The 25,501-nt window shown below is 40.5% G+C and overlaps 1 protein-coding gene across 1 annotated transcript in view; it reads left to right on the forward strand.

Moving 5' to 3' along the window:
- RGS7BP (regulator of G protein signaling 7 binding protein) overlaps nucleotides 1-25,501 on the forward strand; it is a 76,180-nt gene that overhangs the window by 1,296 nt on the left and 49,383 nt on the right. The window contains exon 2 of the mRNA XM_077816293.1: nucleotides 1,617-1,783. Within this exon, the coding sequence (XP_077672419.1) occupies nucleotides 1,617-1,783 (167 nt within the window). The remainder of the gene's footprint in view (nucleotides 1-1,616; nucleotides 1,784-25,501) is intronic.

Consider the following 25,501-nt stretch of genomic DNA (forward strand, 5'->3'; position numbering starts at 1 on the left):
GCAATGTTTTCTCATTCTAATCCCCCAAATTTGAACATTTTAACAGAGAAGAAGTGGAATTGGAGAAGCTGCACTATTTAGCTAGTAGAATGTTTAGATTTGAGATTAAAAAAACAAAAGTTTGGGACCAAAAATTGCTGAGACCCAGCAGGATCCAGGTGCTGAATCCAGCTTTTTGTGCTATTGTGTTCCCAGATGTACAAGGATCCGCATTTTTTGGTGGCATAGTAGCAGCCACCATTGCATTCTATTTAGGCAGTGGCTTTGGGGTGATAACTGCCAACATTTGGCCGTCTTCACCAGAATCCAGGTGTCAGGTTTTGATGGAACTTTGTACCACAATGGATTGAGGTCCAGATTTGTTTTTTTATTAATTTATTGTTATTATTATTATTTTGTGCACTAGCATCTACACTTGTTCTCCTCTTAGGCCATGGAACTTGGGGACTTGAGGCCAAATTTAGCAGGATCCACGTGCTGCATCTGTTTTTTAGCAGATGTATGAGGATGCATGAGGATCTGGATTGTTTTGGTGCACTAGACGAGCTAAACCGGTTCTCTTATTCATGCTAGGGAATTTGGGGAGGAAGGGACAAAATTGGCAGGATCCAGGTGTGGGAGACGGGTTTTTATAGCACCCTTGCACAGGGATGCATTGGGCCCAGCCCAGAATTTCTTGGTGCAATATGAGCAGCTACCCTTGCTCTCTATTTAGGCATTAGAATTTGCGGGTTGTCTCAAAAATTTGGCTGGATCTGGTAGGATCCAGGTAAATCCATTTTTTTACGTCCTTCTTCCCCACTACAAGTGGCCTTTATTCATGCTTTTATCTCTTGCAGATCATGACTGCATTCAAAGTCAACATATATTTTGTTTCTTTGAAATAAAAAGAACGCACATTGTAGATTAATGGAACAAAATAATAATTTTTCCAATGCTGTGAATGTAAAGATTTATCCAATAGTGTCCAAATGTGTCTGCTAGTGTGATGCCGGGTTAGAGTATTTCTGTGGCAAGGCTGAGAGGTTTATCTATTTCTTTGTCTGTTTATTTCACACTGGCCAAAGTGCTTTCTGGAATACTAAGTGGAAAGTGCCTTTCGAGTACATCTTATCAGCCAACAACTTCAGATCAATTTCAAGTCTGAAATCTGGGTTAGAGGTCAGTGACAGGAAGGAAATCATTACAAAATAGATTAGCAAAGACTTCAGCGCATAAATGAATGGTACTTTCCACTCCATAAATGTGTTGCTAATCAGAAACCAGAGGGAGTGAAGGGAATCATCTCTGGAGACATTTTTGTCTTTCATTATGATAAAAAATAATCTCTTGCTATCAGGAGAAGAAAAGCCGTTATTTATGTCTGCATAATACTTAAGATGAACTACCCAAACATGTTCAGAGGTTTAGTTGGAATATTACTTTCCTGCAAGAGAACATATACACATAAGGTAGCTCACATGAAGGCCCCACCCATTTACTAAATGTTAAGGACTTGATCCCATTCTCTGTGAAGTCAATAGGAGCAGGCCTTGAAATAGGAACGTTTTTATAAATGCCCCATTATTTTATCAATTAGTTAAATGTTTCATGTAAGTAAACAATCTGTTTTTCAGCTTGTTCAGGAGTTCAATACCCTGGTGGCTCTATACCGGGAGTTAGTCATTTCCATTGGGGACGTCTCCGTCAGTTGTCCGTCTCTAAATGCTGAAATGCAAAAGACTAGAACCAAAGGATGTGAGATGGCCTATCAGGCGCACCAAAAACTAGCAGCAATCTCTGGGTAAGAGTCTTCTTAGATTTCTTCCATTCAAGCAAGTACCTTCATAATATTCAAGTTTCTGGTTGCTAAACAGTATTTCAATGGAGCTTTGGGCAAAGGCACCAAACTGTTATACTACAGTCTATGCAGACTCCATTGTTAGGATTTAAATTAAGAGATGTATGGTCTTGGAGTTTACGGAATGTACAAATCCTTATCACAGCATCATTATGGGCCAAATCATGCTGCTGATAGGAATTTGGCACTGATGATAGTATCCTATTCATTTCATTGAGACTTTTCTGTAAAGTGAGAAGGGTTTGACACAACACAAAATGATCAAAAGGATATAATCCGTGGTTGAGCTTCCAGGGTGAAATTCCATGGACCTGATCCTGCAGTCCTAACACAGTGGGAGTGTTACATGACTAAAGACTGCGGGAACGGGCCTTAATATGGTTTTATAAATAGCTAAATAGCCTGTGCAGGGAGAGAAATCACCAATTTGATCACTAAGCCACTCAGAAGTATTAAAATGGCACACCGCTCAGAACTCATGTAAGGGGAATTCTTAAAACACTTTTTTTTTGCCCTGCTAAAATTTATCTCATTTTGGAGGCTAAGGTAACAGACTATGGGAAAAATTTTCAAGAGACCAGCATCCCTTTTGCAGCTGCAATTTACATTTGTAAAATTTACACCTGCAACTGAACTTGCGGTGCAGGTATTTAGAGGTGCTAATACTCTGCTTTACACCTACAGTTGATTTTGCATGTACAAAATAAAGAGACTAAACTTCTGCCCTTATGGCTATTTACCCCTAGATCAGCAGTTCCCCAAAGTTTATCCTAGCATGGATCACATCTTAAAGGAAATATTGTCTTGTGGACCATCTCCTGTCTCATTTGCTACTGTGTGACATCCCTGTGGGAACTACAGCTGTTGCTTACATCAAAAAGACATAGAGGGGAAATATTTGTATTTTCAGTTCTCTTTAATGTAATGAGTATTTTGTCCTTTTTGGAAAAAAAAGTTAATCACAACATCTCTTCATTTAGTCTTCCCTTCACATCTGTTCTGTTTCTCCCAGCTGAAAACAAGGATGAGAAAAACCAAGCTCTCTACGGACCACCAGCAAGTGCTCCTCAGACCATAAGTGGTCCACAGACCACAATTTTAGGAGCTATTGCCTTAGAGATTTTAAGTTTGGATCCTGCAAGTTGCCTAGTGCCTCCTGTGATTTAAAGGACCGCCTTGTTGTCCACCAACTTCAATGGGACTTGAACTAACTCAGCATCTTGCAGGATCAAGCCCTTGAAGTGGGACATACTTTAAAATACATAGAACTTAAACATAAATCATTTCCATAATTTACATCTGTATTCACCTGTCACATATGCCTATATTTAATCATCTTTCTTATGTTTGCTAACTCTCATCTATTTGTATTGATATGAGGGCTACAGCCTCCCAGACCATCTTTCCCTATTTGAGTCTGCAGTAAAGCTATATTACTAAATTTGTGACATCACATCCTTGTCATGGTAACTGAATATGTCATCACAAATTCAGGATTATGGCTCATTACAGGATAAACGAAGAGAAAAAGTTGCACTCTCCAATAAGGGTAAAATCCCCCCCACCTTCATAAAGCCTGAGTATTTGGGTTCTGTGGAGGTGAAATCCACTTGCCAATTAGTGGTTGCTGCTTCTGCTGTTTCAGACTATAAACTGAAGTAGCTGCCCCCAGTACGTCAACATCAGCCGTGCAGGGTATTAGGGCCACTGCATCAACATAAATGTATATCTCCCTTAGCTCGCCATAGCCTTCTGTGCCTGACTGTGAAGATCCAACATGGAGATGCTTTCTGTGACACACAGATGATGCATGGAGATTCCTGTGTGGCTGCTCTGCCCATGATTTCCCCAAGCTAGCCCCTATTGGGCTTAACTGAGATGGAGAGCCTTTTATTGGCCTTCTATACCACTGGTGAATCTCACTCCAAAACCAAAACAGAAAAAACACAGTGCTTTTGGTACAATTTTCTTCTTTTTTCAGATTTGATTTTGTGCAAAATTCTCTTTTAAATAGACACTGTTCACTCCAATTTGTTTCCCAAGCAAAAGACAAACTCTTACAAAACCTAGGTCTGACCGCACTAAAAATTCAACCCCCCCAAAATAGCTACTATTTTAAAAATTCATTCCATTTAGGTGTAATAACAAAGGTAAGGAAATATGCTTGTTTCAAAAGATATGATTTTAACATGTTCATGTCTCAGATAGAAATCTGATGCAGTCACAGAGATGTCCTGCAAGTGCTATGAAATTGACATTGTAACTCATCTAAGACTGTATTAAACAACTGTAAATAATGTGATATCCATAACAACTGGTAAGTATTAAAAACCCAACAGTTCACTGTACATTGCTTATTTTGTCCAGTAGGCACTTCACAAGATGTGCTTCGCATGCTTAACCTCCTTCACCTGAATAATGAGTGCAACAGGGAGAGCCAAATAAACTTGTTTTATGCAGTGTTTGAGGACTGGATTAAGAGGGCCAGGTCAGGGAAGGGTGGAGATGGAGATACAATGAGGATTCAGAGTGGGAAAGAAATAGAGATGGCAACAGACATGGCGTATTGGTCCCTAATTCTGTAAGAAGAATGATGTATTGAACATGGGTTGGGGTCTGGACTGAGATAGGAGAAGACAGACTGGAGGGGGAAACACATTCGGGATGGTAACAGAATAGAAAGGAAAGAAGCGGGAGTAGAGATTTTTGAGGACTAGAATGCACTGGTCAGGAGGCAGCAGCACAAGGAGAGGCAGGATTGGGATGAAACATGGGAGGATAAAAAGTTAGAGCAGGAAATAAATGGACAGGAATGAGTGGGGAACAGGAAGAGATGGCATCCGTTGTGGAGGGGCGGGAAAGGGGCATCTGAGGAGGAAGGCAGTTAGCAAAGGAAAGGGAGGGACAGGTGTCTTCTGTAGCCTTTAAAAGTAAATGAGCGCGAGAGAGAGAGACATAAGAAGAAAGACAAAAAACAAGACAGCAGGAAAAGTGCTGCTTTGACATTGAGTTTGTTGTGAGGACACAGCCCCCACATTGATTTTAATACCAAGAAAAATGTCTAACATCGCCTCTTTGGCAGTTAGTGCCACTTAAAATATATTGTAGTTAAAGGAATAAGAAACAGCTGAAAATATTAAGTAGCCATAAACATGTTTAATCAAAAATGCACGTTCTCTGTTCATACACTGAATATCACGGGAGTCTCTGTGTACTGCACGTATAGTTCCCAAAAATTCTGATACAGCATCCAAAGTTACAGTAGTCAGCTGGGGAAAGCCACCTTCCCAACTCTCTCGCCTTCTCTTATGGACCTGGTGTAGGGGTTCACACGAGAGAGGGTGGAGACTGGTCAGGTCAGGAGTGAGGAGCGAGCAGACAAAAGCAGAGCCAGAGCTAGTGTAGAGCCAGAGATGGACTATGGGAATTCTCCGTTTTTCTGGATGGAGCCCGCTGGGCTATCACATGGAGGCACAGCACCACAGCATAAAGATGTGGGAGGAACTCCATAGTAGACTCCTCAGGAACACGGCTGCAGTGTCCCCAGCCTGCAGGTGTTCCTTTGAGAGGGGATAATGCAGTCCTGGCCCGATATTAATTTGGCCGCTCCTGGAATGTTCCATACTCAGAAAATGCTTCAGATAAAATAATGCTCTTTACACTACGAAATCTTTAAAAACCTTACAGGGCAGTACAAAGAAATTCAATTTAGTTTCTTGTGAAAAAGCGCTCTAATTCCATCGTAATGGTGTAACAAGAGCCTAAACGCAATTACACCCTTATATTAAGTTGCTTGCTTATATATTTTTGTTGTTGAAACATGTTTCTCTGAAGTTCCCATAAATAAGCAGGTAGTGTATGAAGTAATATATTGATGTTGCCTCACACCAACACTATTATGACTTTTGGGGAATAACAAATATAAATTAAAACATTTTGAAGTAGAAACATTCCAACTTTATATCTTCATTTTGCAGCAATGGATATGCAAGGAAATCCTTTCTGATGGTGCTCATGCCTTACCACTTGAGCTCAAATCCTGCTCACCTTACTCCCACAAGAATCCCATTAACTTTAAAGAGACTATTTTCAAGAATAAGATGAATAGGATTTGGCTCTTGAGCTGAATTATTGCAGGTTATTATGGTATCAGAACCCAGAATTTCAATAGAATTCTACTTCATATTATATGTGCGTGTAGGATCACAGGTTATGGTCAAAGGAGCAGAGACTACGGCAGCAATAGAAAATGAGTCAGCAAGATTTTCTTTAAAGGTAGAGTTCAGAGGAAGATTTAAAAATGGGAAAGACATCTGGATGAGGATGAAGGAGAAAGTACTGAGGAGATACAGTTCTTTTTTGGGAGAGGATCTGGTCTATAGGAAAGTAAGGGACTGGGCAGGGGCAGTGATTGGCAAGGGAGCTGTGAGTGGAGAGCTGGGTTTGTGGGCAAAGTACATTATTGTTTTGGGGCACAAACAAGGAGAGCGAGAGAACTCAGGGCTGGAGTTTCAAACACATTTATGCACCACTGCACACACACTTTCCAGCAACTGCCTATTTATATACTCAGATATGCATGTATAATTCATATGCTGTGTGTGCACATAGCTAACTAAACATCTAACTGGCCATGTCTATGTGCTAATGGATGGTTTACTGTGAATATTGGCTCATTTTGCATGGAAGTTGGTCATGCAAACATGTGTGCACGCATGCAGTTGTGTGCATCTAACTTTGAAAACCTGGACTCTCTGTTCAGACAGAGAGCTCTGTTTTTGAGGGATTATCCAGACTTTACAGAACTGCACAAAACCTTTGGCTATTTCCTGCTTGATGTTATATTTTTAGTAACCTGTAAAATTACTCAAGGTTTGCTTCCCGAGACCTTGATAATATAATTGAGTATCCTAGTGGGTCTCTTGATAGAGAGCCAGTAATAGTTAAGTGATTATGTAACAGTACAAGGAAAAGTTCCCATCAAATGGTTATGGTGCCATTATAAGCTATAGCAGTGAATCTTGTTGTGAGAATTCCAAGACGAAGTTTCCTTACATTACACTACAGTATATTTATTTTTATAACAAAATCATTGCAAATACTAAGGCAGCATAGCTTAAAAAAAAATCATAAACACTCAGGAAGAACAAAAGTTAAGGCTCCCACAGCTTTACTTTGGCCACATTGCATTCCACTCCTGACATCACACAAAAACACTGAATATGGTCTTGCTTGAACTATGTAATATTTATTCAATTTTATTGTTGTTTTTTCCTGGTGGTTTTCAATACATTTATATTGTTTTCTGGACCAACAGAGGATCACTCCTCTCTGGCTTATTTAATACCCAGAAATTGCCATGGCTGTAACAAAAAGCTGAATTCAAACCCATTTGTGGTTGTGTTTTTATTAAAATTTCTATGAACTTCCCCAAATCAAAGTTTTCTAAAGCAAACAAACAAATAAATAAATTGTATCTTGGTCCAAATATTGCACATGTTGAAAAAGCCAAGTTTAAAAAAAAAAGGACAATTCAGACCTGTGACCACGTGAGAGCTATATTAAGACAGACATAATAGAAAAAGTTTTAACCGTTTCACTTGTGAAATTAAAGAAGGCACTGCAAGAATAAGGATGGCTCAGCAGAAACATAACACGCAACAGTCAGTAAGGGCTGGTCAGCAGGAGAGAATTTTTATAATCATGAGTCAAAGTGAGGTAATGTAAGCAAAAGAACAACAAACTAAAGCTCTCAGCACACAGAACATGAACCTCTACCCTCCCTGACTCTTTTCACTGCAGCTGCCATTTCAGTCCTTTCCCAGAGCACTCGTACAAGGGGAGAGTGATGCTGGCATTAATTCCTTGAGTCTTGGGGCCCAAGTGGTGCCCCTGGATCCTGCCATGGTTTATGGCTGGGGTATTTTTAGGGCCAAACTTGCCTTTTGCTATCTTAGCTTTTTCACATAGGAAATGTTTGGGATCAGAGATAATTTAACTATTGAGTTCAATAGGACTTTACCTCGCTGTAACAGAATCTGGCCCATTATGTATGTATAATTTTAATTAAATAGAAAAAAAAGTGGTAAGAGAAAAGGCCTTAAATGAATTTTCAATGCAGTGTTTTATTATAGTAAATGGTATATCTAAGGACTCAGCTATTCCTACATTAATCTGCTATTGCCCAAGTATTGCAAAGGTTTTTAGAACAGCAGAAGGGTGGAATTTTATGGTGGATCTGACTAAAAACAACAAATATCTGGGCTTCTGCGCTGCAGCTTCTACTACCCTAAATTATGTGGAGTAATACCTTACTTGGCAAGAAGTCCTATTTATTTTATAAGGACTAATCACTGAATAAGATACTATTAAACATGAGTGAAGGTAGCAAAATCCAGCTCCAAATGAACAAGAGCTTGCAAGATCTAGCCCATGTTTGTTATAAACATTCCCATTCCGTCATAAATAAGGCATGATATACAATGTGTGTGTGCACGCATGCATGTGCAACTTCTGTTAACATTTACTATAGCCCCCTTAAACTCTTAGAAAAAAATCTGTTATTTAGTGGGAGTACAGAACATTATGGAGCCACATGCTAATTTCATTTGCACCATTTTAAATGTGGAGGTTCACTGATTTCTCACTTATGGAATTACTCCAGATTTATACTGCCATAGCAGAGATCAAAACTTGGCCCACAGCAACTGAAGTCACCAAAATACACTGTGTTTGACCACTGTATATTTAAAAATGATGTAAAGGGACATGGCCAATGTGTAAGCTAGTCAATTAAAAAAAGACGTAAAAATCGTTTCAGTAATTACACATCTCCTCGCATCCCTTTCCTGACTTTTGCTGTTTGACAATCAGGTTTTCCTATTTAATAAAATGTTTTTCTCTTCCCTGTTGCTGTGTGATAGATCCATACAAAGAACAGAAAAATATAACAAAGGTTGAGTTTCACCCTTGTGAAGAGAGCCAGCCTCAGTCTACGCACCAATTAAGTACTAGTTAAGCCCTCAAAAAAAGACTTACATGGCTCATAAGAGTTATCATTTATTTTTTGCATTACTCTAGTGCCTAGAAAGCCAATCAAGATCATGTGCCACTGTGCTAGGCACTATACAAACATATAGTAAGAGACAGTCCCTGCCCCAAAAGGATTTCATTATAACTCAATGAACCAATTTCATCTCTGGTGCAACTATGTGAAGGTCTGTGGAGTTTCACCAAGGACAAATCTGACCTGGTGTGCTGGCAAATGCACAAAAGATCAAATTTATCCCCAGCAGAAAACCAGCACATGACCCAGGTACCATTTAAGCCCTGTTTTGAGCACTTAAGTGGATCATTAGCCTTTGCTGCCCCTCTGCACAGGGTTGCATATGCTGGGTTGCAGCAAATAAAAACCTTAACTAATTGCTTGATTTTGTTATAGCATATTATTGATTTGTTTTAGATAAGAACATTGAAATCCTAAATTTTAAATTCTTAGGAAGCTGGATTCTTAAAAACCATCAGTCGGATTCTGCCTTACTTCATGAATAGTTCCATCGATTTCAGTGGGATTTCTTGTGGAGTGAGATACTATTCAGGGTGAATAAAGGTGCCAGAATTTGACCCACAATTATGTATAATGGAAGTACTGGGTGGAGCACTAGTTTCTAAGGTGCCTTTTATTGATTACTTTATATAGCTTCTCAGGTGCAAGATTATTTTGAAATAAAGGCACCTGTTGGATCAAAGCACATGCAGATACATTCAGCAGAAAAGTAAAAACAGCAGCAGAATACATAACAGTGAGTTTAACCTGTGACTGCACCCTCAGATAAAGTATAAAGGAGGCATACTCAAGCTTACTTAGAACTGCAGAAGAAAACAATTTCTGAATACACTAGTAACCCTATTGCTGTATTCCCCCCACTCCCCAGCAGGCTTGATCCTATATTCCGTACATCCCCCAACACCTCATGTGTCCCCAACATTGGAAGTTTGGGATGTTCAAGGAATGCAATATCAGCCCAAAGACAGCTGGAGGAGCCCAGTTATCCTGCCAGTAGTGCACTACTCCCCTTGGTTTCAATGGAAGTTGTCCATGTCAGCTGACGGAATAATCAGGCCTTGAATTTATTAAAATACGAGAAGATTGCATCTCACTTAGTCCATTTGTTTGGGTTTTGTTTATGGTGTGCTAATACTGTGACCTCTCTGATTATCAGAGAAAACAGAACAACAAAATACTTTACAGCAATATGTATACTGGATTCAAAGATGCAAAACCCTATTTTTCAAGGAATCAGTATATACCAGCGGTTCTCAAACTGTGGGATGGGACCCCAAAGTGAGTCATGACCACATCTTAATGGGGTCACCAGGGCTCGCTTAGACTTGCTGAGGCCCATGGCTGAAGCCAAAGCCTGAGCCCCACTGTCCGAGGTCAAAGCTGAAGACCGGGGCCAAAGCCCAAGGGTTTCAGCCCTCAGTGTCGGGGCTCAGGTTACAGGCCTCCTGCCTGGGGCTGAAGCCCTTGGGCTTTACCTCCCTCTCCACCTGGGCTGGTGGGGCTCAGGCAGGCTCAGGGTTCAGTCCCCCCTCCTGAGGTTGTGTAGTAATTTTTGTTGTCAGAAGGGGGGTCGTGGTGCAATGATGTTTGAGAACCCGTGGTATATATAATAAACCACACTCAGAACCAGAAGTCCTTTTAGTCTATTTATTCCACAAATTGCCACATTGAAGAGGAATTTTAATACTGTGGCTTCTTAATGCATGTATTTACTGTAGAACTGAAATAGAACTAGTTCATGTGGATCATTTGTTTAGGCACAATCTGTACAGGAGAATTATGTTTACTATTTGAGCAGGGAAACTGCTGCTCCCCTTAGAAAACTAGTAAGGGCAGGTTTTCAAAACCTTGTGAGGGATTTAGGAACTCAGGTTCCATTGAAAGCAACTTAAACCCCTTGGGGGCTTTTAAAAATCTCCCTCTAAATGGAGAAACATGAGGCCCACAATAAGACCCCCAAATCCCACTGATTTCAGTGGGAATTTAGTGTACGCAAGGAACACCTGTGTTCTGATTCATCTTCGTTGAAGTCAGTAGCAAAATTCCCACTGGGAGCAATGGGAGTAGGATTAGGCTCTGAAAGCAAGAATGGGCCTTAAATTTGTACCTGTTCTCTGTGTTCTTCCAGATTTCTAAATCACCTGCTACTGTCAAACGTGAATGATGTGAAACGTGCCAATAATTGCTATGCTACAATCATGTACTGATTCCTCTTTGTTTCTATGGAGTTTAAAAAAATAAGTGACTTAATTATGGAAAATTAATGAATTTTAATACATTTAAATTATATTCTGAATTATCCTTAGACTCACAGTGATATTTCTTTGAGTACGCTTTCACGGAAGGTTTCACAGTAGCAGCCGTGTTAGTCTGTATTCGCAAAAAGAAGAGGAGTACTTGTGGCACCTTAGAGACTAACCAATTTATTTGAGCATAAGCTTTCGTGAGCTACAGCTCACTTCATCGGATGCATGCAGTGGAAAATACAGTGGAGAGATTTATATACATAGAGAACATGAAACAATGGGTGTTACCATACACACTGTAACCAGAGTGATCACTTAAGGTGAGCTATTACCAGCAGGAGAGCATGGGGGGGAGGGGGTGGGACCCTTTTGTAGTGATAATCAAGGTGGGCCATTTCCAGCAGTTGACAAGAACGTCTGAGGAACAGTGGGGGGGGGGGGGGATAAACATGGGGAAGTAGTTTTACTTTGTTTAATGACCCATCCACTCCCAGTCTCTATTCAAGCCTAAGTTAATTGTATCCAGTTTGCAAATTAATTCCTATTCAGCAGTCTCTCGTTGGAGTCTGTTTTTGAAGTTTTTTTGTTGAAGTATTGCCACTTTTAGGTCTGTAATCGAGTGACCAGAGAGATTGAAGTGTTCTCCAACTGCTTTTTGAATGTTATAATTCTTGACGTCTGATTTGTGTCCATTGATTCTTTTACGTAGAGACTGTCCAGTTTGACCAATGTACATGGCAGAGGGGCATTGCTGGCACATGATGGCATATATCACATTGGTAGATGTGCAGGTGAACGAGCCTCTGATAGTGTGGCTGATGTTATTAGGCCCTGTGATGGTGTCCCCTGAATAGATATGTGGGCAGAGTTGGCAACAGGCTTTGTTGCAAGGATAGGTTCCTGGGTTAGTGGTTCTGTTGTGTGGTGTGTGGTTGCTGGTGAGTATTTGCTTCAGGTTGGGGGGCTGTCTGTAAGCAAGGACTGGCCTGTCTCCCAAGATCTGTGAGAGTGATGGGTCGTCCTCCAGGATAGGTTGCAGATCTTTGATGATGCATTGGAGAGGTTTTAGTTGGGGGCTGAAGGTGATGGCTAGTGGCGTTCTGTTATTTTCTTTGTCGGGCCTGTTCTGTATTAGGTGACTTCTGGGTACTCTTCTGGCTCTGTCAATCTGTTTCTTCACTTCTTGGACACTATGGTGCTAATAAGCGATGGTCACATAAACACCACCCTGTACCGGAATCCTACTAACAGCTATTCCTACCTACATGCCTCCAGCTTTCATCCAGATCACACCACATGATCCATTGTCTACAGCCAAGCTCTATGATACAACCGCATTTGCTCCAACCCCTCAGACAGAGACAAACATCTACAAGATCTCTATCAAGCATTCTTACAACTAAAATACCCACCTGCTGAAGTGAAGAAACAGATTTTGTGCACATCCCTTATGCTGGACCTCTGCACAGGGATGAATTTCAGTCATAATGTTTAATCCTGCAATGCCTACCCAAGGGAGTAGCCCCGTTGACTTCATTGATACTACCCATGATTAGGGATTACTGACGTGAATAAGGGTGGCAGGAGCCAGACATTAATTTGGTTTTTAAAGTTTTAGAGCCAAAATCTGTGAAGTTCTGAGCATCTTATGGTTGGTGCTAAGCATCCCCAAATCCTATTATTGTAAATGGGAGTTGAACTCAATTACCACTTTGCAGGACAGGACAAAGCTCTATATTGTCATAAATCAGGCTTCCCAAAATAATGAGATAAAATTGTGGCAGTCTTTTCATCTGCTTTCTGCTTTTTGAATCTTTAGGATTCTGTTTTCAAGGTTTCCTCCACAACCAGGAGAGCTAGAAACTTACTCTGTTTGTTTAAAGAAAGAAAGATGAGTCTCATTAATCACAAGACCTCAGAAACTGGGGTTTATGAAAAAACACAGAATATTGCAAGACTCATGATAAAATCGTGATTTGCTATCACATAGGGGAAATGGAGTTTAATATACAGTTGCTACAACGCACAGTACTTCACATTATGACAGTGTATTAAGTGGCAGTTGTGGGTGCTCCAAGTCACTGAAAGTTAAGACACTTATTTAGGTCCCGAAATTCTGGATTTAGTGCCTAACTGAACATTTTGGCCTCGCTCTGTAATTCTCTAATTCCCGGACTTCAAAGTTTGTGTGTTAAAGAAGGAGACAGCTTATTTCAGATTGCATCAATAGCACTGTATTTCTGCTACCTAATGGTGTCACCATTTATATTATAAACCGTTACTTAGATGGGTTTGTGATTCTGTCATGAAAATTTGCTCTGGACTAAAGCATGATTTGCAGATGCTCATTTAAACCCTTTTAAAATACAAATTGTGAATGAAATTGATTTAGTCAGTTTTAAGTCACAGGGGAAAAAAAAAAACCACAAAAATAATCATTTGTGATTCCAGACGCTTGTAATGGCTAAATTCCAAGAGTGGAATCAAGGGAAGCAATTAATGGAGGAGAAAACAAGGTTATTTACTAAATCTGGCATTCTCAAAATATCTTGCCTCCACAGATTCACCGTTCCTTTGTCCCTATTTGCCTTTGGAGAGTTGCTCTGGGTAGGCTGCTGGATATTGAAGATGCAAAGCATAAATGCCTCCCTCTATAGATTTGTTCTCAACAACTTAAGGCAGGGGTAGTCAATTATTTTTTGTCAAGGTCCAAATTTCTTGGTCAAGGTATAGTCAAGGTCCAGATTCCAGAGAAACATTTTTCACACCACAATAACGCTAATAAGTAAATAAAGAGATTTCACGGTCCGTTCAAAAGTATCTGGTGTTCCAGATTTGGCCCCCAGTCCACCTGTTGACTACCCCTGACTTGAGGTATGTCTCCACTGCAGTCACAGGGTATGACTGCAGCTTGCGTAGACATACCCAAGCTAGCTTTAATCTACCAAGCTCAGGTACTGGTGTCGTGAAGCTTGTGCTTCAGCACCGGCTGTACAAGCCCACCCAGAACCCTGGGTAATTAGTTGCACTGCTAGCCCAAGCTGCCGTGCTCCACTGCTCTGACACCCAAGCTTAAAGCTAACTCATTTACGTCTACACAAGCTGCAGTGACACCCCATGACTGTAGCGTAAATATGCCCTGAGTGTGCACGTGCCCAGGCATTCCAATCACTTAGGTTCTGTCTTTTTTCATGGCTCTGAATGTGTTTGACACCCAAAATGTGGAGATGTGTCAGCAATATGTTATGGGGACTCCAGTTATAGGTAAATAAATGTAGCTGAAGCATTACAATAGCAACTCTGAGTATAGGGTTGAAATAGCCATTTGGTTTTAAGCTAGTTCTAGCTAAACAAAACACTTTTAAAATCACAAGTTTGGAGGAGATAAAGTGACTTACTGACGGGATATGGAAACAAATATATTTTTAAAAACACAACCAAAGTTGGGGTTTAAATTAGGTTGTCAGGGTCCCTTTAACAATGGTGTAGTATCAGAATACACTGATATAGTTAGACAATATAACATGGTTGCAACCTCTATCGTGCTCTCCGTATGCTCTTGTTCACAACCTACCATTGTCTCATTCTGCTCTTCCTTCCAAAAAAATGTCCTTTAGCTGTTAGAGATTAAAAGCTTTTCTGAGCTTTTCTATGAAAGCATTTTTTTTTAGGTGCGCACCTTAAATTTCTATGAAAATCATTCTTTATCCAAAAAAGTTTTTGGAATTGTACTGAGCTTTAGAAAAGAGCTTCCAGAAGAGATGGTTTAGGTGGTAGAAACCAAGCAAGATAAAATAATGTGTTTTCAGCATGTTTAACAGCGAAAGTGTGTTCAGTAGTTAGAACTCAGCACCTTGAGCTGGAACATCTGCGTTTTCTGCCTGGCTCTGCTACTAGTCACTTAGGCCATGATTTTCAAAGGTGGGATAATGATTTTGGGTGCCGCAATTTTTGGGTGCCCAACTGGAGACCCTTAAAGCAGTGTTTCCCAAACAGGGAGCCACAAAGCATTCATGGGGGAGCCATCAGGGTTGGGGGTGGGGGAAGGGATTTAATCAATATGCCTACTGTTTTTTTCTTCCTAAATGAGAAACTGTTAAACTAGGCTTAAAAATCAACTGTGTCTTATCCACATATCTGCATCTTATGTTGCTGGTACTGCTGCCAGGCCTGGGAGCCTCTCTGCATCCTGGGCAGAAAGCCCTCTGGCGGCGTGGAGGGCAAAGAGAAGCTCCAATGGCCAGCAACAGCAGCACCAGCAGATAAGGGAAGGGGGCTGAGGGAGAAACAGGTGTGTCTTGTCTTTCTAAAGGAACAGTTTTTACCAAATGCTACGCCTACATGAGCAAACACTCGGCAGCAGAAAATGATGATTTTGATTAAATTAAACAGAAAAGTAGACAATATGATAACAGGTTACATTAGTTTGTATTTTCATGTCTCAGTATTACTGCAGAAAGTCCACAGCCACAATGTGTCATTTGTTTTTGAGTGTAAGTAAATGACAGTGTGAGGCATGGGGAAGTACAGAGACATTTAAAAACCCCAGAATTCATAAACAAGAGCTGCAATTTTTTTCCTTCTGAAAGAAGAAGAATTAAAACAACAACAAAAAAGTCCCTTCTAGAGAAGCAACTGTTCTTCTAAAAGCTTAGAAGCATCTATTGTTCTGGCCACGGACTTGCAATGCAAACAACCACACCCAAATAAACAAGCACATACTATTGGTGAGATGCTCCTACTTCTAGCTGCCAGTGACATGTAGAATTATGACTAGGGAGCAAGCAGCCATGGCACTGAAAACCATTCCTGTGTCAAATAATACCATCTGCCGCCTCACTGATGACTTGTAGAAAACATCCAGGACCAGGTGGTAGAACAAGTTAAGAAAAGTCAATATTTTGCACTGCATCTTGATGAATAGCTAGCATGGCTCAGCTTCTGTGTTATGTGAGATTTGGAAACGCAGGTTCAATAGCTGAAGAATTTTTATTTTGCAAAGAAACCCCAACCTGAACAACTGATGAGGAAATAGTCAAGATCCTCGATAAATGGTCTTAACTGGGGCTGTGCACTGGTGGGGCAGCAGCAATGACCAGAAAGAACAGGGGGGTTGAAACATGAGAAAAGTTGCCAAATCCTTGTAACTCTAGTGTCCCTCTTGAAAGTAGTGTCCTGAGTTGGTTAAAAAAATGATGGCATTTGGTTGTGGGGAGCCAAGTTTTAAAATACCTGTAGGGATGCCTCAGTCCTAAAAAAATTGGGAACCACAGCCTCAAAGAGATTTGACTTTGAGAAAATGCTGAAAAATCAGACCCTTTTAAGAGGTCTCAGGTTTGGCTCTCAAAAATTGAAGTACCCATAATCACGAGTCATCTCTGAAAACCCTTGGCTTTAGTCCACAGCTTTCAATTGTTGGCACCTAAATCCCTATTTAAGCACTTAAATAAAAGGGGCCTGATTTTCATTGTGCTGAGCAACCATAGCTTCTGTTTAGATGCCTAAATATTGATTTGAGACACACACACACACACCCCAAGTTTAAAAATGTTGGGTTTAACCTCTCTCGGTGTTTTAGGTTAATCATCTGTGAGGTGTGTAATAATACAGACATACCTCCCAGGGGCATTGTGAAAATTATTTAATACTTTTCAATCACATCTCAATCCTTTAAGGAAAATCTTAGTAGCAATACTAAGTACTTCCATTTTGCTGTTATATCGCTTCCTAAATAGGGCAAGTAAAGATGACATTTTTATAATAACCTTTTCCTGAAGCAGCAATTGGGATATATCAGTAGTGGGGGGGGGGGGAGGGTTCCCTGTAAAACAATTGCTACATGTTTAGGGCCAAGTACTTGAAGAGCTGAGCATCTCCCATTAAGCTCTCAGTATGTCACAGGATGAAGTCCTTGCTGAGTACAATATTCCCATACAAAACCTTCATTGATAGAGATTTAAATAAATAATACTTTTAAATGGGAAGAGGACCAGATTTTTAAAGGTTTTGAGGCACCAAAAAATGCACATAGGTAGCTGCCTGAATACCTGTAGAATCTAACAGGAAGCAGAATGACTGCAGATATAGTAAATTGCTCTCTAAACAACGTAGTCTCCTTTAAATCATAATTTAGGACACTGTATATTTCTGGCATTTCTGTTTTGTCAGGCCGGGACAAGATACAGTTCTCAGAGGACAGCTCTGCTTACAGTAATGGGTTAGCATAATGGTAAGCCAATCAGATTGATTAGCTTCCCCACCTTGTTTTTTATAAACAACTTGTTTTTTATATAGCGTTTTATCATGCCAGAACATTTTCCTCTGCAGTGTCATTACAGTTCCAGGAATAATAATTTCTAGACAATGTGACTGATGTTGCTTGGCCAGTAGAGGGAGCACAAAATATTGAGGTAAATTTTTAGTGTGATGCACCAAAGAGTTGCATGATTCATTAATGCTAATAGTTGCATGGCAAAATCCATACTCATATTGTCTAAACCACCCCATTATGGTTTTTTGAATTCTGCAAAAATAGAAGCTAGTGGATTGTGTTGTTTTTGCTTTGATTTCTTATTGATAGCAAGGTTTTTAAAATAACTTTTTGAAGTTAGGAGTACTTTCCTGATCAGAATTATTTAATTTACCAGAAAAGACCTTGGGTTCATTTGCAGCCGATCGAAAAAATTGAATTCCCAACCTGTTGGACATGCCAATATTTCAAAATAGGAACATTTTTTGCAGAACAAAAAGTTCTGAAAAAACTCAATTATGAAATGTCTAAACTTTTTTCAACATTTAAAAAAAATGGTTTCAACATTCCCTGAATCAAAACATTTCATTTCTCGAAAGTAATCTGTATCTGCCTATGCTGCCTTGTGGTCTCTTGGGAGTTGTAGTTTGGGTGCCTCATGCCCATATGGGCCAGGCTCCCTGGCTGTCTATATTTCCCATGATAACCTGCAGTATCTCCCACTGGGTTAGCTGCCAAGTTGCATCATGGTAGAGGTGGTGTGGCCAAAGGGCCGAGCCCATAGAGCAGTAGTTCTCAAACTTTTGTACTGGTGACCCCTTTCACACAGCAAGCCTCTGAGTGCGACCCCCCCTTACAAATTAAAAAACACATTTTTAATATATTTAAACACCATTATAAATGCTAGATGCAAAGCAGGGTTTGGGGTGGAGGCTGACAGCTCGCGATCCCTCATATAATAACCTCATGACTCCCTGAAGGGTCCCAACCCCCAGTTTGAGAACCCCTGCCACAGAGGATAATGGGGACATGAAACTCTAAAACTACAACTCCCATGAGACACCGTAGCAGCTTAGGCAGATACAGATTAATGCAACCTCAAATAAACATTTCATTTCAAAATTTCTGGTGGAATTTTTTTTTTTAAATGGCAAAATGTTGATTTTGCAGAAACTGTATCCTCTGTCAGAAAAAAACCCCAAACACATTTGAACTGACACATCCTAACCACTTTTCTATTATATATAGGTTTTTACATCACATTCATTGCTGCAGTGTCTGAGTGCCTCCCAGTAGTGCATAAGCAATGTGACTTCACCTCTGTCACATACTGTTTGTTTTCTCATCCTCTTCTCAGAGGGAGAGACATGTGGAGGGGACTGTCTTGTTTTGATAAGGTGATGGTGGTGATTGTTAAATAGGCCGGTTGCTATATGTTTATATCAGAGAAGGCAGGGTCAATGAAATGTGCCCTGCACTTGAAGCAGAAAGTGCTGAGGTTTGTTCTAGTCCTTAGTTCCTGGGGGGAGTTCATTCCAGTGTTGGATCAGCACCTGAGGAGGTTCCGTCTCCTGCACAAATGAGCTTTACTTTTATTGCTGAGAATTTCATTGTGCCGGAAAAGGAAGTTGTCAACCACGGGTCTTCATCCTGGAGCTTTAGGTGGTCTTTTAGGTATCCTGAGCCCAGGCCATGGAGCACTTTGACGATAAGGACCAAAACCTTGAACTTGATTCCAAATTCTGTGGGGTCTACTGGATTTAGATCAGCCTGAGAGGCTGGGTTGGCAAGGAACTGGCCCCAGGACCAGATGGGCACAAACAGCATCTTTTTGTCCCTCTATTCCCAGTGCTTTATGGGCCTGATTCGCTAGTGTATTATTCTGATGTCATATCATACATCTCCACTGAAATACAGCCTTGGGCGTAGCTTAGAATCCAGCCCAGTATTTTTAGTTCCTCTTTGCAGAAGGTCATTTTCTGAAACTTTGCTTAAATTTAGAAATTCCATGTTTCTAGAACTTTGAGAGTTAGAAGTTCCATTTATATTAGTTCTCTGTTGCTTTCATTCCATTGACCTCAATAGAATTATTCCTTTTATCTCACCAACCCTGTTGTAAATCTGCAAAAAATTTTTAATTTGAAAGTGGATGGGAGAAATAAAACAATCAATACACAGAATACACAGCAGAAAGTGAGAGAATTAGTGACAGTGATTAACAGATAGCTGGAGAGAGGGAGAGGAAAGAAGATCAGTTTGTAAATTTATTAAAATAAGCTTTTTTAAAAAGAATTTCAGATTCTTTCCAAATAACGAACAGCATTAAACTGAATTATTATACCAAACTTCATTGTGTGATACAAATGCAAATGAAAACCACTCACCATTTTGTTTTATTTTAAAATAATAAGTGTAGATAACCACCTTTTGCAGCAACTACTGATGAACATCTAGGGTCATTGTATGACTTTTATAGTTTCTTCAGTAATATTGTTCTATAGGGTCATTCATAATTTATCCTGTCCAGTGGAAGCTTGGCTATCTGTGCCCACTGAGAAGCGGGCAGGATTTGGGGCCATCTGAATGAGAAGTTTGCATTCTCTCTAAGATCCCCGCAGTACCCACACTCTAACAGCTTTCCCCAGAAAAGACTGCATATATGTCTACCCTTATCACATTTCCTCAAGCTTATTTTAAGCCCGGGAGCTAACTTTCTTTTTATTTGCTTACCTGTGTGCCTTGGACATTATTAACCTTTGATGTGAAACTTTGTCAAATGCCACTGAAAATCAAAGTGTTTGATAGCCTCTTCTTTTTCTACTTTGCCATTAATATCCTCAAAGAATTCCCAGAAGTCAGTGAAGCATGACCTTCCTCTTCTGCAAGAATGCTGGCTAATTTAATCAGACTGTATTTCTTAAAGTAGCACTATTTGCAAAGCCTTTTCCCTCTCAGCTGGTGGTTGACTAAACTGAGATATACAGTCGGATGTCTCATTGATCTTTCTCAAATAATGTCATACTTGCAGTGGGGGGGGGGGGTTGTTTTTAAAAAAGTCAATCTTAAAAAATAAAAAGTCAGCTAAAGGTTTCTCCATTTTTAAGCACTCTTGGATATACAGTATGTTATCTGATCCTGGCATCCGCTATTTTATTGATCCTTCAGTAATTACATTGAGTGTTATTCATTCATTGACACCAATAAGTTATCTTCTATTAATATGATTTCTCAGCTAGGTAAACTGGCCCTCTTTATTTGTAAATACAGATTAAAAACTAAGGCTGACATTTTCAGAGGTGGTCAATGATTTTGTGTTCCTTATTTTTTGGATAACTGACTTGAAATATCTTATGCCTGATTATCAAAGATGCTGAGTTTCCACAACACTCATTGCACTTTAGAGTCAGTGCCACTAGTTTGGCTTTATTTATCTATCTCCTCCTGCAAAAAAATTAGGCAAATGTTTAACCTCATGCACCACACTACTCACGCTGTGTGAAGTTAAATATGCATGAAAAAATCCTTACGGGATTTGAGCCTAAGATTCAATTGTTACACACATATTCAGTTGTTTGATGCAATAAATATGTCTGTAAATAAGTAGCAAGCAGACACACAGGCGGGGCAGTCTATCTAAAAAAGGCTTTGTGTGGTGTCTTCCTCCCAAGTGCCTACTCCTTTATAATATTGTGATTATGTCACATTTCCCTGGAAGAGCAGAATTTTTTAGTTCAGATTAAAGTTGTGGGTCTGTTGTTGCTTTGTTCTTTTATACGATATCAGTAGGTCTGCTGGGTTTCATTTCTCCTCCAACTGGTTCTGGGATTATCAAATTCAGGCTGTAGTTTATTCCCTATGTACGGTGACCAGATGTCCCAATTTTATAGGAACAGTCTCGCTATTTGGGGCTTTGTTTTATTTAGGTGTCTATAGATGCCCCATCCCCTGTTCTGATTTTTCACACTTGCTATCTGGTCACCCTATCCCTATGTCATATTTCTTGTGTTTAGTCTGGCCCACATCTTAGTTATAAAACCATCGTTTTTAAGCTACAGCAGGGTACCCTATTTCTTTTAATGTGTTTGGTTGCGCATCGCTTTGAGGAATGAAATGAGTATTTCCCCAATACATAACTGATGAGATTTTTTTAATCTGAGGATTTTTGCAGGCTGATCAGAAATTTCAGATCTGATCACAGCATGCGTGTGAGGGGGACCTACCTGCCTGCAACCTCTCAGGAAGAACCTGTTGGAGTTCACTTTGCCTGATGCAAAGACATTGAAATCCCTGGAAAGACTCCTGCTGACTTCAGTGGGCTTTGGACCAGGCTGTTAATGGCAGCTCTTCACACAGTTGAGTTAACGATAATTAGTGTATAGATGAAATGTGGCTGTTTTCCACTGGGATGTGTTCCAAGATCGTGAGGAGGTGGTGGCATGAGCCACTCCGAGGATACCTGTGCAAATGTCTTTATGGGATTTTACAGCTCTATTTCCCACCTTTCTTTTAGATGCAGTGATTTGTCTCTTTCTGTGCCATTTAGGGCTGCTTAAAATCCAACGATTAGTCCTTTAATTCTTCCCAGCTGGCTAAACCTTCTCAATCCAGTTTCAAATTTAGAAAGCAACTGCCACATTTTCCTACTCAGAACTGGTACTAAGGTGGCATAGCAGCTAGGGGTATTTATGAAAATCTGACCTTTCAAGCTGGTATGATTGTGTCAAGGCTTCACATTATTTTAATCTGGAAAAACTTGGGCGAGGTGAGTCAAACTGTTCTTCCTTCTCCTGGTTCTGCCAGTCCGGAGGCCAGCATATACTCTGACATCTTAGAGCTGCGCCTGAGTTAGAATAAGTGAGTCAAGCATTGGCTCTTTAATTCCATGTTTATACTGGCTTCCACTTTATTTAATTTAATTTTTAAATAACGTACCCAACTCCTCCTGTTATCCCAAACATTTCTGTTTATTCTTGGGAGCTCTCACGCTGTTTTCTGAAACAGATTGCCTCAGATTAGCAGGGTTGGCAGCAATCTCTGACTGAAAGAAATTAGGTCTGCACCTGCACCCCAAGTCAGGCAGCGCTTTCAATGAAGTCAGCGGGAGTGGTGCCCGAGTATGGCGTTCAGGGTAAGGCTCACAGATTATATTCTTCTTCCTTGTTTCTGGTACTGTCATAACCTTTGCATTGGGAGACTTCCTGTACAGTAATCTAAGCAAAAGCTTCTTATTTCTAGTGACCTTAAGACTTCATAGTGTCTGTTATCCTTTTCTGCCCTGATGCATGGTATCCTATAGGATAAGCGATCTCCTGAGAAGTGCTGTGCCCCCAGCTGCAAGATCAGCAACTTGTAAGATCTGGTTTCAGCTGAACAAGAGCCCCATCCTACCAGCCTTACTCAGGCAAAACTCCCACTGATTTAAACTTCTCCTTAAGGTCTGCAGAAGCAATCCTAGAGTTTATTTGCTTGCGATTTTATTTTCTAATAATCAATTCTCAGTTTTCCAGCTAGTATAGTCTCAATTCAGCAAAGCACTTAAGCATGTGCTTAAAGTTAAGCATGAGGCATTCCAGTGATGGCAATGAGACAAGTCATATGCTTAAAATTACACACAAGTTTAAGTGCTTTGCTGAATTGGTGCCTATAACTATCATATTTCTGTTTAACTGTGCATTTGTGGAGCTGCAGTTAGATTTTGTGTATTATTTGAACTGAGAGAAATAATACACACAGCTATTTGTACAGGAACATCTTATTCTCAGTAGCCTTCACCCCTCCGCCCCCCGTTTTGTTCATTTTTCTGCATGCTCTTCTTATCTTCCTTATTTTGAATACTTTCTGCATTAACAACATTTTCATGCCAGCAGATTTATGTATGACAGTTCCAGTGCTGTCATTTTATATTAAATGATGTGTTCAAAGCTGCTGAAGAAAGTGCCTTCCCCTTAGCAAAGGAAAAGGAGTTTATTTATTGGGTGAGCACAGAAAAGCTGACACTTCACAACTGTCTACCTTGGCAAGATTCAGACTATAGTTCAGGATGGTTGCTGGTCCACTGGCGTTTGCAATAGTGGAGCGTGTTGTGTAAAGAGAGTTGGCATTTATACCACAATGCAACCCTGCTCTGAACAAGATTAGACAACAGTGGTAAAAATACTTAAGTCTCTACACTTACCACTGCCAATATAGCTGTTAAGTACAGCTCCACTCACTTGCTCCTCAATAAGGACTGGAGGATACACCACTTAGGGTATGTCTACACAGCAAAGAAAAACCCACAGGGTCCTAGACCCCGAGCTTCAGCCCAAGCCTGGGAGTCTACACAGCAATGAAACAGCCCCATAGCCCGAGTCCTGCGATCCCAAGTTGGCTGCCATGGGTTTTTCTTTGCAGTGTAGACGTACCCTTAGAGGCAATTCTGCCCCCTGCCACACACTGAGCAACAAGAGGGTGTGCTGGGAGATTCCAGTGGGCTGGAGAAGGGATCCTTTCCCCCAAGCCACAGAATGGCACTGCAGCTGCTCCATGGTCACTGCTGCAGCCCTGAAGCCAGAGTAGCCCTGGCTGCTCCTGCAACCTCACTCCACAGGAGAGCAAATAGCTGGTGCATCCATGCAGGTGTTAATTTGATGGACAAATTCAGACTGGAAATGAGGCACCCATTTTTAACAGTGAATAATTCACCCTTGGAACAGCTTATCAAATCCGTGGTGGATTCTCAATCACTGACAACTTTTAAATGTTCTTATGTCTCAAATCGAGATTGGATGTTTTCCAAAAAGCTAGACTGTAGGAATTATTTTGGGGAAGTTCTATGGCCTGAGGTACAAAGGAGGTCAGACTAGATGGTCAGAGTGGTGCCTTCTGGCTTTGAAATCTAGGTCTCCAGGTCCTATGCTCAGACGTTGGGCCCATACAAGATCCTAGATAGATTCTTCTCTGCCCCTGCTCTGCCTCCAGCAGCACTAGGCAGTGCAGTGAGCAGAAGCTACAGTAGTTCCACTAAAAACAGATCCTTCAGTGCCAATGGAGAGCAAGGCAGGATTTAAAGGACCTAAGCAATGTATTGCTATAGCTTTGGCTCCCATACGGTTGATATGGGTTAGTATGAACCATTTCCTGTAGTAAAGCATGGCTGACGATCCACACTTTATACGCAACAAAATGTACCTCCTCGTACTACTCCTTTTCTTTAGCTTCATTATCACTGTCTCTCATCTACAGTTGTTTTCCCCCCTCACATTTGATTGTGGTGTCGTAATATTTTAAGTGCATAAATCGTAGATATCCTCCCCTGAGGGCCAGTTTCTGACTTGCCCTGATGCCGTTGTGCAGTGGAATACAGGGGAGAAACCCCCTGCAGAGCTACATTAGAGCTCCCCCATGATGGTTCCAGGATGAGAGCAGGGTCTGTGGGCCTGATACCCAACCCACCTGTTCACGTGGGAAGTGTGGGCGGATATAGGTGGACAGAGCTCTGCTCACACCCCATCAACACTCCAGCCAGTGCAATTAAGCTACAGCTAGGAGGGAAGTAAACTGCATTTCTTTCTGTTTAAAAAAAAAGAAAGTTACAGATTACTGTCAAAATCACTATTCCTTCTCAGGCTTACTGATACTCCCAGGTGACACAGTTATGTGCCATCCAGTAGTCAGGGTTGAGCCTGGTGGCTTAAACTAGTCCAGTAATTCTTTCTGCAGAAAAGAGAACTTTTAATTATTAAAATATTATGTCAAGACATTTAGAGTGACTTATACCTGTGGCAGTCAACCGGAGACTAAAAAGGAGGAAAAAAAAACCTCTGCCACATCAAATTAAGGGGAAAATGTATATACATTTCCCATATCTAGCTAAATAAAAAGAAACCAACCCATGGTGCTAAAAGTATGCGATGTAGCATAATCCATCTGAGATTATTTCCCACAAACGGAAAAAAATCAAATCAAATTAAATCCTGAGATTTATGCTCCAAGAAATGAGGATTTTCACTCAATGTCATTAAGATCAATCTTCTTTTAAATTTATTTTGGAAGCTTAGTCTGCAAACATTTATCGTAAATTATTCAAAATTATGTGGGGTAAAATATTGTTGCCAGGG

The sequence above is a fragment of the Eretmochelys imbricata genome, chromosome 5, assembly GCF_965152235.1.
Source record: "Eretmochelys imbricata isolate rEreImb1 chromosome 5, rEreImb1.hap1, whole genome shotgun sequence".
NCBI classification, from domain to species: domain Eukaryota; kingdom Metazoa; phylum Chordata; order Testudines; family Cheloniidae; genus Eretmochelys; species Eretmochelys imbricata.